The 13,615-nt window shown below is 43.8% G+C and overlaps 1 protein-coding gene across 1 annotated transcript in view; it reads left to right on the top strand.

Moving 5' to 3' along the window:
• Nucleotides 1-13,615, top strand: part of LOC126108161 (uncharacterized) — a 123,868-nt gene that overhangs the window by 24,553 nt on the left and 85,700 nt on the right. The window contains exon 2 of the mRNA XM_049913404.1: nt 7,113-7,365. Within this exon, the coding sequence (XP_049769361.1) occupies nt 7,113-7,365 (253 nt within the window). The remainder of the gene's footprint in view (nt 1-7,112; nt 7,366-13,615) is intronic.

The raw sequence follows: 13,615 nt of genomic DNA on the forward strand, positions 1-13,615 counted from the left end.
CGAAAGCTTCTATTCTCTTCTTGTCCAAACTATTTATCGTCCATGTTTCACTTCCATACATGGCTACACTCCATACAAATACTTTCAGAAACGACTTCCTGACACCTAAATCTATATTCGATGTTAACAAATTCCTCTTCTTCAGAAACGCTTTCCCTGCCATTGCCAGTCTACATTTTATATCTTCTCTACTTCGATCATCATCAGTTATTTTGCTCCCCAAATAGAAAAACTCCTTTACTACTTTAAGTGTCTCATTTCCTAATCTAATACCCTCACCATCGCCCGACTTAATTTGACTACATTCCATTATCCTCGTTTTGCTTTTGTTGATGTTCATCTTATACCCTCCTTTCTAAACACTGTCCATTCCGTTCAACTGCTCTTCCACGTCCTTTGCTGTCTCTGACAGAGTTACAATGTCATCGGCGAACCTCAAAGTTTTTGTTTCTTCTCCATCGCTTTTAATACCTACTCCGAACTTTTGTTTCCTTTATTGGTTGCTCAATATACAGATTGAATAACATCTGGGATAGGCTACAACCCTGTCTCACTCCCTTCCCAACCACTGCTTCCCTTTCATGTCCCTCGACTCTTATAACTGCCATCTGGTTTCTGTACAAATTGTAAATACCCTTTCGCTCCCTGTATTTTACCCCTGCCTCCTTTAGAATTTGAAAGAGAGTATTCCAGTCAACATTGTCAAAAGCTTTCTCTAAGTCTACAAATGCTAGAAATATAGGTTTGCCTTTCCTTAATCTTTCTTCTAAGACAAGTCGTAGGGTCAGTATTGCCTCACGTGTTCGAACATTTCTACGGAATCCAAACTGATCTTCCCAGAGGTCGGCTTCTACCAGTTTTTCCATTCGCCTGTAATGAATTCGCGTTTAGTATTTTGCAGCTGTTTCTTATTGAACTGATAGTTCGGTAATTTTCACATATGTCAACACCTACTTTCTTTGCGATTGGAATTATTATATTCTTCTTGAAGTCTGAGAGTATTTCGCCTGTCTCATACATCTTGCTCACCGGATGGTAGAGTTTTGTCAGAACTGGCTCTGTATTACGACCCGTGGCTCTATGCTTCATTCGATCACTGCGAAACCCTACATTTCAGCAGGATAATGCACGACCGCATGTTGCAGGTCCCGGGCGGGTCTATCTGGATACAGAAAATGTTCGACTGCTGCCCTGGTCAGCACATTCTCCAGATCTCTCACCAATTGAAAACATCTGGTCAATGGCGGCCGAGCAACTGGCTGTCAGAGACAGCAAAGGAGTTGGAAGAGCAGTTGAACGGAACGGACAGTGTCTTGAAAGGAGGATATAAGATGACCATGAACACAGGCAAAACGAGGATCATGGAATGTAATCGAATTAAGTCGGGTGATGCTGAGGGAATTAGGTTAGGAAATGAGACAAAGTAGTAAAGGAGTTTTGCTATTTGGGGAGCAAAATAACTGATGATGGTCGAAGTAGAGAGGATATAAAATGTAGACTGGCAATGGCAAGGAAAGAATTTCTGAAGAAGAGAATTTTGTTAACATCGAGTATAGATTTAAATGTCAGGAAGTCGTTTCTGAAAGTGTTAGTATGGCGTGTAGCCATGTATGGAAGTGAAACATGAACGGTAAATAGTTTAGACAAGAAGTGAATAGAAGCTTTTGAAATGTGGTGCTACAGAAGAATGCTGAAGATTAGATGGGTAGATCACATAACTAATGAGCAGGTACTGAATAGAATTGGAGAGAAGTGCAGTTTGTGGCACAACTTGACAAGAGGAAGGTATCGGTTGGTAGGACATGTTCTGAGGCATCAAGGGATAACCAGTTTAGTATTGGAGGGCAGCGTGGAGGGTAAAAATGGTAGAGGGAGACCAAGAGATGAATACACTAAGCAGATTCAGAAGGATGTAGGTTGTAGTAGGTACTGGGAGATGAAGAAGCTTGCACAGGATAGAGTAGCATGGAGAGCTGCATCAAACCAGTCTCAGGACTGAAGACCACAACAACAACAACAAGTTGCTTTACAACTCTGAGGATATTTACTTCTACTTGGCAGCTGTTCTCGATTCGAATTCTAGAATATTTACATCTTCTTATTCGAAAGACTGTGTTTAGCAACTGCCTTCGCAGCACTGTCTTCGATAGTATCTCCATTGCTATAGGGCAGAGGATGCATTGATTGTTTCTTGCCGCTAACATGCTTCAAATACGACCAGGATCTCTTTGGATTTTGTGCCAGGTTTTTGAGCTCTCTTAGTGTTTCACCTTCAATGGCTGCTAGTACTGATTGTAACATCCACGAGATAAATTTTAGCTACAGTGCGACGAGAGGAAATTATGCCTATAACAGTTATAAACATTATCTATTCGACATATAAAAAATAGTGAAAACGATGATAAATATTAACTATTTATATAATATTCTATGATGTAATTGGACATATCGATGTGTATCATGCAAAGACAATGATAATTGTAAATTCCTTTTATGATCTGCATTTTTCTTCCTTTGTTTTTACCTTTTGTTGGATGGCTTTTGTAGGTTGCGGACGCATATCAAACTGAGGTCTGTTAAGAAATTGTAATTATTTACTTGAGAAGAACAGAGTTCATTATTATTATTAATATGAGTGAATAATTATTTTTAACTTTAATTCCTCTCTCAGTAAGCTTTATCTGTGTTAATTATTTCTTTCCGCTGCAAGGAGCGCAGCTATTGATGATAGCGATTTGTATCGCGTTTTTGTCTGTGTTTTCCTTAGAAACGAATCAAATGTTTGCTAGATGAAGTCTAAATAGTGCACAATACGAAAGTAGAGTTTATAGAGTTTAATAAGCATTTCGAATACTTACTTATATAGTCTAACAATAGAAAGTCTCTATCAATTGTCTGCCGCCATCTTACCAATTATCTCAGCGGCAAATTCAAATTACGCAACTCTGCAGACATAAATGCCGAACGTAATACAAAAGTGTAAAAATAAATGTGCACAGGTGGTCCCGAACTCGTTGTAATGAAAATAATTCGAATCAGATTGGTTCTTTAAAAACAGTGCTCGTAGCACGATCCTTATAAGAAATTTTTCCAGCTGATGTATGGAGCCGAAATTAATTACGTACGAGTTGCGAAGAATATTGTTTCAGGTAACATACGTCAGTGTTGTGCGCGGCTGATATTCGGTGGTTTTAATGATCATTTTGCTGAAGATAACTATTTCGATCATAATCAGTAGTTGTATAGAATCTGAAACTTCCTGGCAGATTAAAACTGTGTGCCCGACCGAGACTCGAACTCGGGACCTTTGCCTTTCGCGGGCAAGTGCTCTACCAACTGAGCTACCCAAGCACGACTCACGCCCCGTCCTCACAGCTTTACTTCTGCCAGTACCTCGTCTCCTACCTTCCAAACTTTACAGAAGCTTTCCTGCGAACCTTGCAGAACTAGCACTCCTGAAAGAAAGGATATAGCGGAGACTTGGCTTAGCCACAGCCTGAGGGATGTTTCCAGAATGAGACTTTCATTCTGCAGCGGAGTTTTAATCTGCCAGGAAGTTTCATATCAGCGCACACTCCGCTGCAGAGTGAAAATCTCATTCTGGGAACATCCCCCAGGCTGTGGCTAAGCCATGTCTCCGCTATATCCTTTCTTTCAGGAGTGCTAGTTCTGCAAGGTTCGCAGGAGAGCTTCTGTAAAGTTTGGAAGGTAGGAGACGAGGTACTGGCAGAAGTAAAGCTGTGAGTACCGGGCGCGAGTCGTGCTTCGGTAGCTCAGATGGTAGAGCACTTGCCCGCGAAAAGCAAAGGTGCCGAGTTCGAGTCTCGGTCGGGCACGCAGTTTTAATCTGCCAGGAAGTTTCATATCAGCGCACACTCCGCTGCAGAGTGAAAATGTCATTCTGCATAGGATCTGTTGTACGAACTGTGATTTAGTGACACTTACACAATTTACAGACAACACTTTAACAAGATGTTAACTTGGAGTTCTTTAGCAACTTGACCAAATCTTTAGCCGGGAGAAAAAATTATTTAGTAATTACTCAATGTAATAAAATATGATTGTGATTTTCATTTACAAATTAGTTAAATACCAAACCAGTGAATAACACAGCGAACGCCTCACGATGTGGATTTTTTTTTTTTTGTTTTTTTTTTTTTTTTTTGGTCATCAGTCTACTGACTGGTTTGATGCGGCCCGCCACGAGTTCCTTTCCTGTGTTAACCTCTTCATCTCAGAGTAGCACTTGCAACCTACGTCCTCAGTTATTTGCTTGACGTATTCCAATCTCTGTCTTCCTCCACAGTTTTTGCCCTCTACAGCTCCCTCTAGTACCACGGAAGTCATTCCCTCATGTCTCAGCAGATGTCCTATCATTCTGTCCCTTCTCCTTATCAGTGTTTTCCACATATTCCTTTCCTCTCCGATTCTGCGTAGAACCTCCGCATTGCTTACCTTATCAGTCCACCTAATTTTCAACATTCGTCTGTAGCACCACATCTCAAATGCTTCGATTCTCTTCTGTTCCAGTTTTCCCACAGTCCATGTTTCACTACCATACAATGCTGTACTCCAGACGTACATCCTCAGAAATTTCTTCCTCAAATTAAGGGCGGTATTTGATATTAGTAGACTTCTCTTGGCCAGAAATGCATTTTTTGCCACAGCGAGTCTGCTTTTGATGTCCTCCTTGCTCCGTCCGTCATTGGTTATTTTACTGCCTGGGTAGCAGAATTCCTTAACTTCACTGACTTCGTGACCATCAATACCGATTTTAAGTTTCTCGCTGTTCTCATTTCTGCTACTTCTCATTACCTTCGTCTTTCTCCGATTTACTCTCAAACCATACTGTGTACTCATTAGACTGTTCATTCCGTTCAGCAGATCATTTAATTCTTCTTCACTTTCACTCAGGATAGCAATGTCGTCAGCGAATCGTATCATTGTTTTCCTTTCACCTTGTATTTTAATTCCACTCCTGAACCTCTCTTTTATTTCCATCATTGCTTCCTCGATGTACAGATTGAAGAGTAGGGGCGAAAGGCTACAGCCTTGTCTTACACCCTTCTTAATACGAGCACTTCGTTCTTGATCGTCCACTCTTATTATTCCCTCTTGGTTGTTGTACATATTGTATATGACCCGTTTCTCCCTATAGCTTACCCCTACTTTTTTCAGAATCTCGAACAGCTTGCACCATTTTATATTGTCGAACGCTTTTTCCAGGTCGACAAATCCTATGAAAGTGTCTTGATTTTTCTTTAGCCTTGCTTCCGTTATTAGCCGTAACGTCAGAATTGCCTCTCTCGTCCCTTTACTTTTCCTAAAGCCAAACCGATCGTCACCTAGCGCATTCTCAATTTTCTTTTCCATTCTTCTGTATATTATTCTTGTAAGCAGCTTCGATGCATGAGCTGTTAAGCTGATTGTGCGATAATTCTCGCACTTGTCAGCTCTTGCCGTCTTCGGAATTGTGTAGATTATCATAACTTTCTGCATTCTACGTTCGTCAGCAGGCCACTTATACATACTGTTTCTCCATTCTATGAAACTCCACTGTGCATCTGTTCCTAATTTATGTGCATGGTTACAAGTAAGGTAATTAAAGTAGTTTTCATTATTTATTTTCGCAGTGTACTTAGCCTCTCTTTTCAAATCTAATGAATTCCAGTTTATCAAACCTTAATTTTTTTTCTCTGCAATCTTTTATCACTCCAGTTCTTTTCAGGAACTTACTTGATAAGCATTGGGGATTTTCAACTTTTTGATACACTAATTGCATTTTGCCGATATATTATGTACTCATTTTTATGGACGGTGTGCACCAAGACAACTTTCTGTAAATTGCATAAAACCTTTCCCCGTAGATATTTCCTTGTCCCTACTTCTGTAATTTTTGTATTGCAGATAATCTAAAAATGCCTACCACAGGTGAAATGCTTCACTGAAACTTGAAAACGAAAACCTCTGCAACAAAGATTGAACTTTTATCTCAAATCTGCTTTTGATGTCCTCCTTGCTCCGTCCGTCATTGGTTATTTTACTGCCTAGGTAGCAGAATTCCTTAACTTCATTTACAGGGCTATTACAAATGATTGAAGCGATTTCATAAATTCACTGTAGCTCAATTCATTGACATATGGTCACGACACACTACAGATACGTAGAAAAACTCATAAAGTTTTGTTCGGCTGAAGCCGCAATTCAGGTTTCTGCCGCCAGAGCGCTCGAGAGCGCAGTGAGACAAAATGGCGACAGGAGCCGAGAAAGCATATGTCGTGCTCGAAATGCACTCACATCAGTCATAACAGTGCAACGACACTTCAGGACGAAGTTCAACAAAGATCCACCAACTGCTAACTCCATTCGGCGATGGTATGTGCAGTTTAAAGCTTCTGGATGCCTCTGTAAGGGGAAATCAACGGGTCAGCCTGCAGTGAGCGAAGAAACGGTTGAACACGTGTATCTGGACATGCTGGAAAATTTGCTCATGCCACAACTGGAGACCGACAGCGCCGACTTGATCTTTCACCGCACTTCCATTATGATGTTCCGCATTTCTTAAACAGGAGATTGGAAAACCGATGGATCGGTCGTGGTGGAGATCATGATCAGCAATTCATGTCACGGCCTCCACGCTCTCCCGACTTAACCCCATGCGATTTCTTTCTGTGGGGTTATGTGAAAGATTCCGTGTTTAAACCTCCTGTACCAAGAAACGTGCCAGAACTGCGAGCTCGCATCAACGATGCTTTCGAACTCATTGATGGGGACATGCTGCGCCGAGTGTGGGAGGAACTTGATAATCGGCTTGATGTCTGCCGAATCACTAAAAGGGCACATATCGAACATTTGTGAATGCCTAAAAAAACGTTTTGAGTTTTTGTATGTGTGTGCAAAGCATTGTGAAAATATCTCAAATAATAAAGTTATTGTAGAGCTGTGAAATCGCTTCAATCATTTGTAATAACCCTGTACTTCGTGACCATCAATCCTGATGTTAAGTTTCTCGCTGTTCTCATTTCTGCTACTTCTCATTACCTACCTGGATAGGAGCAGTTAATGGAAGGCCGAGTGAGTGGTCAGAGTGTAGACCTCGAGGCGTTCCGCAGATCGGCTGCCGGAGTTCGTGTCGTGCGGCGCCCTGGAGCAGCAGCCCGCGGCCTGGTCGGCCGTGGTCCGCACGGCAGACGCCGTCAGCGGCTACGGACTGCCGCCGCCTGACGGTGCGGGGGAGGAGGGGGAGGCGTGCGACGACGCGCTGGCCGAGCTGCGCCGCCTCACGCGGAACGAGTCCTTGCAGCTCGTCGGGGAGCTCGTCTGCCGCATGGCCGACGACTGCATCCACTCCTGCTCTGTACCGAGGTAGGTACGCCACTCGGCGTCGTAGCTACTAACCGTACAACTAATCTCCTTCTCCTCTCCCTCATTTTGTTCTCAACGCTGTCACTTACTTTCCCTATTTTCCGCCAATCTGCCAAGTTGATTCCGTAATTCTAGATTTCCGGAAAGCTTTTGACACCGTTCCTCACAAGCGACTTCTAGTCGAGCTGCGGGCCTACGGGGTATCGTCTCAGTTGTGCTACTGGATTCCTGATTTCCTGTCAGGAAGGTCGCAGTTCGTAGTAATAGACGGCGAATCGTCGAGTGAAACTGAAGTGATATCAGGTGTTCCCCAGGGAAGCGTCCTGGGACCTCTGGTTTTCCTGATCTATATAAATGACCTGGGTGACAATCTGAGCAGTTCTCTTAGGTTGTTCGCAGATGATGCTGTAATTTACCGTCTAGTAAGGTCGTCCGAAGACCAGTATCAGTTGCAAAGCGATTTAGAAAAGATTGCTGTACGGTGTGGCAGGTGGCAGTTGACGCCAAATAACGAAAAGTGTGAGGTGATCCACACGAGCTCCAAAATAAATCCGTTGGAATTCGATTACTCGATAAATAGTACAATTCTCGAGGCCGTCAATTCAACTAAGTACCTGGGTGTTAAAATTACGGGCAACTTCAGTTGGAAAGACCACATAGATAATATTGTGGGGAAGGCGAGCCAAAGGTTGCGTTTCACTGGCAAGAAACTCAGAAGATACAACACGTCCACTAAAGAGACAGCTTACACTACACTCGTTCGTCCTCTGTTAGAATATTGCTGCGCGGTGTGGAATCCTTACCGGGTGGGATTGACGGAGGACATCGAAAGGGTGCAAAAAAGGGCAGCTCGTTTTGTATTATCACGTAATAGGAGAGACAGTGTGGCAGATATGATACGCGAGTTGGGATGGAAGTCATTAAAGCAAAGACGTTTTTCGTCCCGGCGATATCTATTTACGAAATTTCAGTCACCAACTTTCTCTTCCGAATGCGAAAATATTTTGTTGAGCCCAACCTATATAGGTAGGAATGACCATCAAAAATAAAATAAGAGAAATCAGAGCTCGACCAGAAAGGTAGAGGTGTTCGTTTTCCCCGCGCGCTGTTCGGGAGTGGAATGGTAGAGAGATAGTATGATTGTGGTTCGATGAACCCTCTGCCAAGCACTTAAATGTGAATTCCAGAGTAATCATGTAGATGTAGATGAAGCAGACATTAGTGAGACCCGAGGAGGCAGCGCGCTAATACGAGCGTCACTCCAAAAGAAACGCACACTATTTTCGTAAATACAATTTTCATACTGCATGTGTGAAAGTCTTACAGTTCTAAGTAGGTTGTTTAGGTTTTTACGTTGGTAACGCCACGTAGCGCTCTGTATGAAAATCACTGGCTGTGCCGTGTGCAGTCTGTGGCTGGTTGGCATTGTTGAAATATTCGCTATTGTAGTGTTGGGCAGTTGGATGTGAACAGCGCGTAGCATTGCGCAGTTGGAGGTGAGCCGCCAGCAGTGGTGGATGTGGGGGGAGAGATGGCGGAGTTTTGAGAGCGGACGATCTGGACGTGTGTCCATCAGAAAGAGTAAATTTGTAATATTGGATATCATGGACTGATATATAAATTATGACTTTTGAACACTATTTCGGTAGATACATTGTTTGTTCTCTATCAAAATCTCTCATTTGCTAACTATGCCTATCAGTAGTTAGTGCCTTCAGTAGTTTGAATCTTTTATGTAGCTGGCAGTATTGGCGCTCGCTGTATTGCAGTAGTTCGAGTAACGAAGATTTCTGTGAGGTAAGTGATTTCTGAAACGTATAGGTTAATGTTAGTCAGGGCCATTCTTTTGTAGGGATTATTAAAAGTCAAATTGCGTTGCGCTAAAAATATTGTATGTCAGTTTAGTGATGATCAGAAAAAGTAAAGAGAGAAATGTCTGAGTACGTTCAGTTTTGCTCAGCTGTTGGAAAATCAAATAACGTAAGGGATTTACCGACACAGTAATTCACTAATTTTTCTAAGGGGACGTTTCACAGTGTATAGATACATCCTTCCCGCTTGTTTTCAAACTTGGTTCAACCTGTTCCCGTGAGTGGCGCCGTCACAGCATGTCTTCAAGATGGCTGCTACACTTGACGTTCGTCAGAAGCAACGTGCTGTCACAGATTTCCTGTGCTGTGAAAACGACACAGTGGGAAACATCCACAAGAGGTTGATAAATGTGTACGGAGATCGCAGTACAGTTAGTCGGTGGGCAAGCAGGATACGTGATGAAAGCGGGCACGGCAATATTGAGGATTGTCCTCGCAGCGGCAGGCCTCGTACTGCACACACTCCAGACAGTGTGCGGAGAGTTAACGAATTGGTGACTGCTGGTAGACGCATCACAGTGAACGAATTGTCAAGCTGCGTTGGGATAGGGGGAGGAAGTGTTTGCAGAATACTGAAAGTGTTGAAGTTAAAAAAGGTATGTGCCAGGTGGGTTCCCTAGATGTTGCCAGTGGCTCACAAAGAAACAAGAAAAACGGTATGCAGCGAACTTTTGGAACAGTACGAGAATGGTTGAGATGAATTTCTTGGAAGAATTGTGACAGGTGATGAAACATGGCTCCATCATTTTTCACCAGAGACGAAATCGATGGAATGGCATCGTGCAAATTCACCCAAGAATAAAAAATTCAGAACCACAGCTTCTGCTGGAGAAGTTATGGCTACGGTGTTTTTCGATTCCGAAGGACTCTCGCTTGTGGACATCGTGCCAAGTGGAACCACCATAAATTCTGATACATATGTGATGACACTGAAGAAACTTCAAGCTCGGCTGAGTCGTGCTCGACCACATCGGCAAAAACACGATGATTTGCTGCTGCACGACAATGCACGGCCACAAGTCAGTCAAAAAAAAAAACCGTGGAAGCGATCACAAAACTCGGATAGACAACACTGAAACACCCGCCTTACGGTCCTGACCTGGCTCCATGTGACTATCGTCTCCTTGGGAAACTGAAAGACTCTCTTCGTGGAACAAGGTTTCAAGATGATGACTACCTTGTGGACGCTGCCAAACAGTGCCTCCAACAGGTTGGTCCAGAATTTTACCGTGCAGGTATACAAGCCTGGTTACAAGATGGCGTAAGGCAGTTGGGAGGCATGGAAATTGTGTGGACAAATGAAAATATTCTTCCTAAAGGATGTATCTACACACTGTAAAACTTTAAAACATGTAGAATAAATGATGAATTTTTAAAAAAGTTCTGTGCATTTCTTTTCGAATGACCCTCGTATTTTCCGCCGCTGCCTCTTCTGTTGACACTTTCCACCGAGCAGTCGACTAATGTCCCTCGTGGCGTACACTATGTGATCAAAAGTATCCGGACACCTGGCTGAAAATACAAGTTTGTGGCACCCTCCATCGGTAATCCTAGAATTCAGTATGGTGTTGGCCCACCCTTAGCCTTGATTACTGCTTCCACTCTCGCAGGCAGTCATACGTCCAATTACACTCTGGAAGGTTCCTTGGCGAATGGTAGCCCATTGTTCACGGAGTGATGCACTGACGAGCGGTATCGATGTCGGTCGGTGAGGCCTGGCTTCGAAGTCGGCGTTCCAAAACATCCCAAAGGTGTTCTGTAGGACTCAGGTCAGTGTGCAGGCCAGTCCATTACAGGGATGTTATTGTAGTGTAACCACTCCACCACAGGCCGTGCATTATGAACAGGTGCTCGATCGCGCTGAAAGATAAATTCGCCATTCCCGAATTGCCCTTCAACAGTGTGAAGCAAGAAAGTACTTAAAACACCGATGTAGGCCTGTGCTGTGATAGTGACAAGCAAAACAACAAGGGGTGCAAGCCCCCTCCATAAAAACACAACCACGCCATAACACCACCGCCTCCGAATTTTACTGTTGGCACTACACTCGCTGGCAGATGACGTTCACCGGGTGTATTCGCCATACCCACACGCCGCCATCGGATCGCTTCATTGTGTACCGTGATTGGTCACTCCACACAATGTTTCTCAAGTGTTCAATAGTCGAATGTTTACACTCCTTAACCAAGCGAGGCGTCATTTGCCATATACCGGCGTGATGTGTGGCTTATGAGCAGCCGCTCGACCATGAAATTCAAGTTTTCTCACCACCTGCCTAACTGTGATGGTACTTGCAGTGGATCCTGATGCAGTTTGGAATTCCTTTGTGATGGTCTGGATAGATGTCTACCTATTACACATTACGACCCTCTTCAACTGTCGGCGGTCTCTGTCAGTCAACAGACGAGGTCGGCCTGCACGCTTTTGTGCTGTACGTGACCCTTCACGTTTCCACTTCTCTATCACATCAGAAACAGAGATGGAGAACCTGGCAGCAGGTGGCAGCACAATGGACCTAATATGAGAAACGTGTCTTTTTGGAGATGTTCGGATACTTTTGATCACATAATGTGCAATACTAGTGGTGTAGATACAAAACAGAACAATGGTAACGACAAAAAAACCGAACATCGCATTATATCTAAAACAACAGTTGCCGAATTTGTCATTGTTCTAAACTGAAAAGAGCAGTGACGAAAACATTGGTGGGCCAGTAATTGGAGGAACACCCCGACCACTTGAACACTACTTTCAGAAGAAATGATTAATCTGAGAATAGACAAATAGGGCAATTTCTCCTCAAAGATATGGAGCTACTTATGCAAAAAGAACCAAAACTTTCCTCTCATTGTTAGAAGCAGTCACCGTCCACATCATCAGAGTGCGAAGAAAACGTAGTACTGATGCAATGTGTATACCAATAACAAAGGAGCGTGAATGTTTTGGACACTGTAAAGTATGTACGCCCAATACTTGCCACAGGAGGAGTATACAGGGTGTTACAAAAAGGTACGGCCAAACTTTCAGGAAACATTCCTCACACACAAATAAAGAAAAGATGTTACGTGGACATGTGTCCGGAAACGCTTAATTTCCATGTTAGAGCTCATTTTAGTTTCGTCAGTATGTACTGTACTTCCTCGATTCACCGCCAGTTGGCCCAATTGAAGGAAGGTAATGTTGACTTCGGTGCTTGTGTTGACATGCGACTCATTGCTCTACAGTACTAGCATCGAGCACATCAGTACGTAGCATCAACAGGTTAGTGTTCATCACGAACGTGGTTTTGCAGTCAGTGCAATGTTTACAAATGCGCAGTTGGCAGATGCCCATTTGATGTACGAATTAGCACGGGGCAATAGCCGTGGCGCGGTACGTTTGTATCGAGACAGATTTCCAGAACGGAGGTGTCCCGACAGGAAGACGTTCGAAGCAATTGATCGGCGTCTTAGGGAGCACGGAACATTCCAGCCTATGACTCGCGACTGGGGAAGACCTAGAATGACGAGGACACCTGCAGTGGACGAGGCAGTTCTTCGTGCAGTTGACGAAAACCCTAATGTCAGCGTCAGACAAGTTGCTACTATACAAGGTAACGTCGACCACGTCACTGTATGGAGAGTGCTACGGGAGAACCAGTTGTTTCCGTACCGTGTACAGCGTGTGCAGGCACTATCAGCAGCTGATTGGCCTCCACGGGTACACTTCTGCGAATGGTTCATCCAACAATGTGTCAATCCTCATTTCAGTGCAAATGTTCTCTTTACGGATGAGGCTTCATTTCAACGTGATCAAATTTTAAATTTTCACAATCAACACGTGTGGGCTGACGAGAATCCGCACGCAATTGTGCAATCACGTCATGAACACAGATTTTCTGTGAACGTTTGGGCAGGCATTTTTACGGCATACTCTACCTGTGCTGCTAGAACATGTGTCTTTACAAGTACGACACAACATATCGTTCATGCACGATGGAGCTCCTGCACATTTCAGTCCAAGTGTTCGTACGCTTCCCAACAACAGATTCGGTGACCGACGGATTGGTAGAGGCGGACCAATTTCGTGGCCTCCACGCTCTCCTGACCTCAACCCTCTTGACTTTCATTTATGGGGGCATTTGAAAGCTCTCGTCTACGCAACCCCGGTACCAAATGTAGCGACTCTTCGTGCTCGTATTGTGGACGGCTGTGATACAATACGCCATTCTCCATGGCTGCATCAGCGCATCAGGGATTCCGTGCGACGGAGGGTGGATGCACGTATCCTCGCTAACGGAGGACATTTTGAACATTTCCTGTAACAAAGTGTTTGAAGTCACGCTGGTACGTTCTGTTACTGTGTGTTTCCATTCCATGATTAATGTGATTTTAAGAGAA

This window comes from Schistocerca cancellata, chromosome 11, assembly GCF_023864275.1.
Source record: "Schistocerca cancellata isolate TAMUIC-IGC-003103 chromosome 11, iqSchCanc2.1, whole genome shotgun sequence".
NCBI classification, from domain to species: Eukaryota; Metazoa; Arthropoda; class Insecta; order Orthoptera; family Acrididae; genus Schistocerca; species Schistocerca cancellata.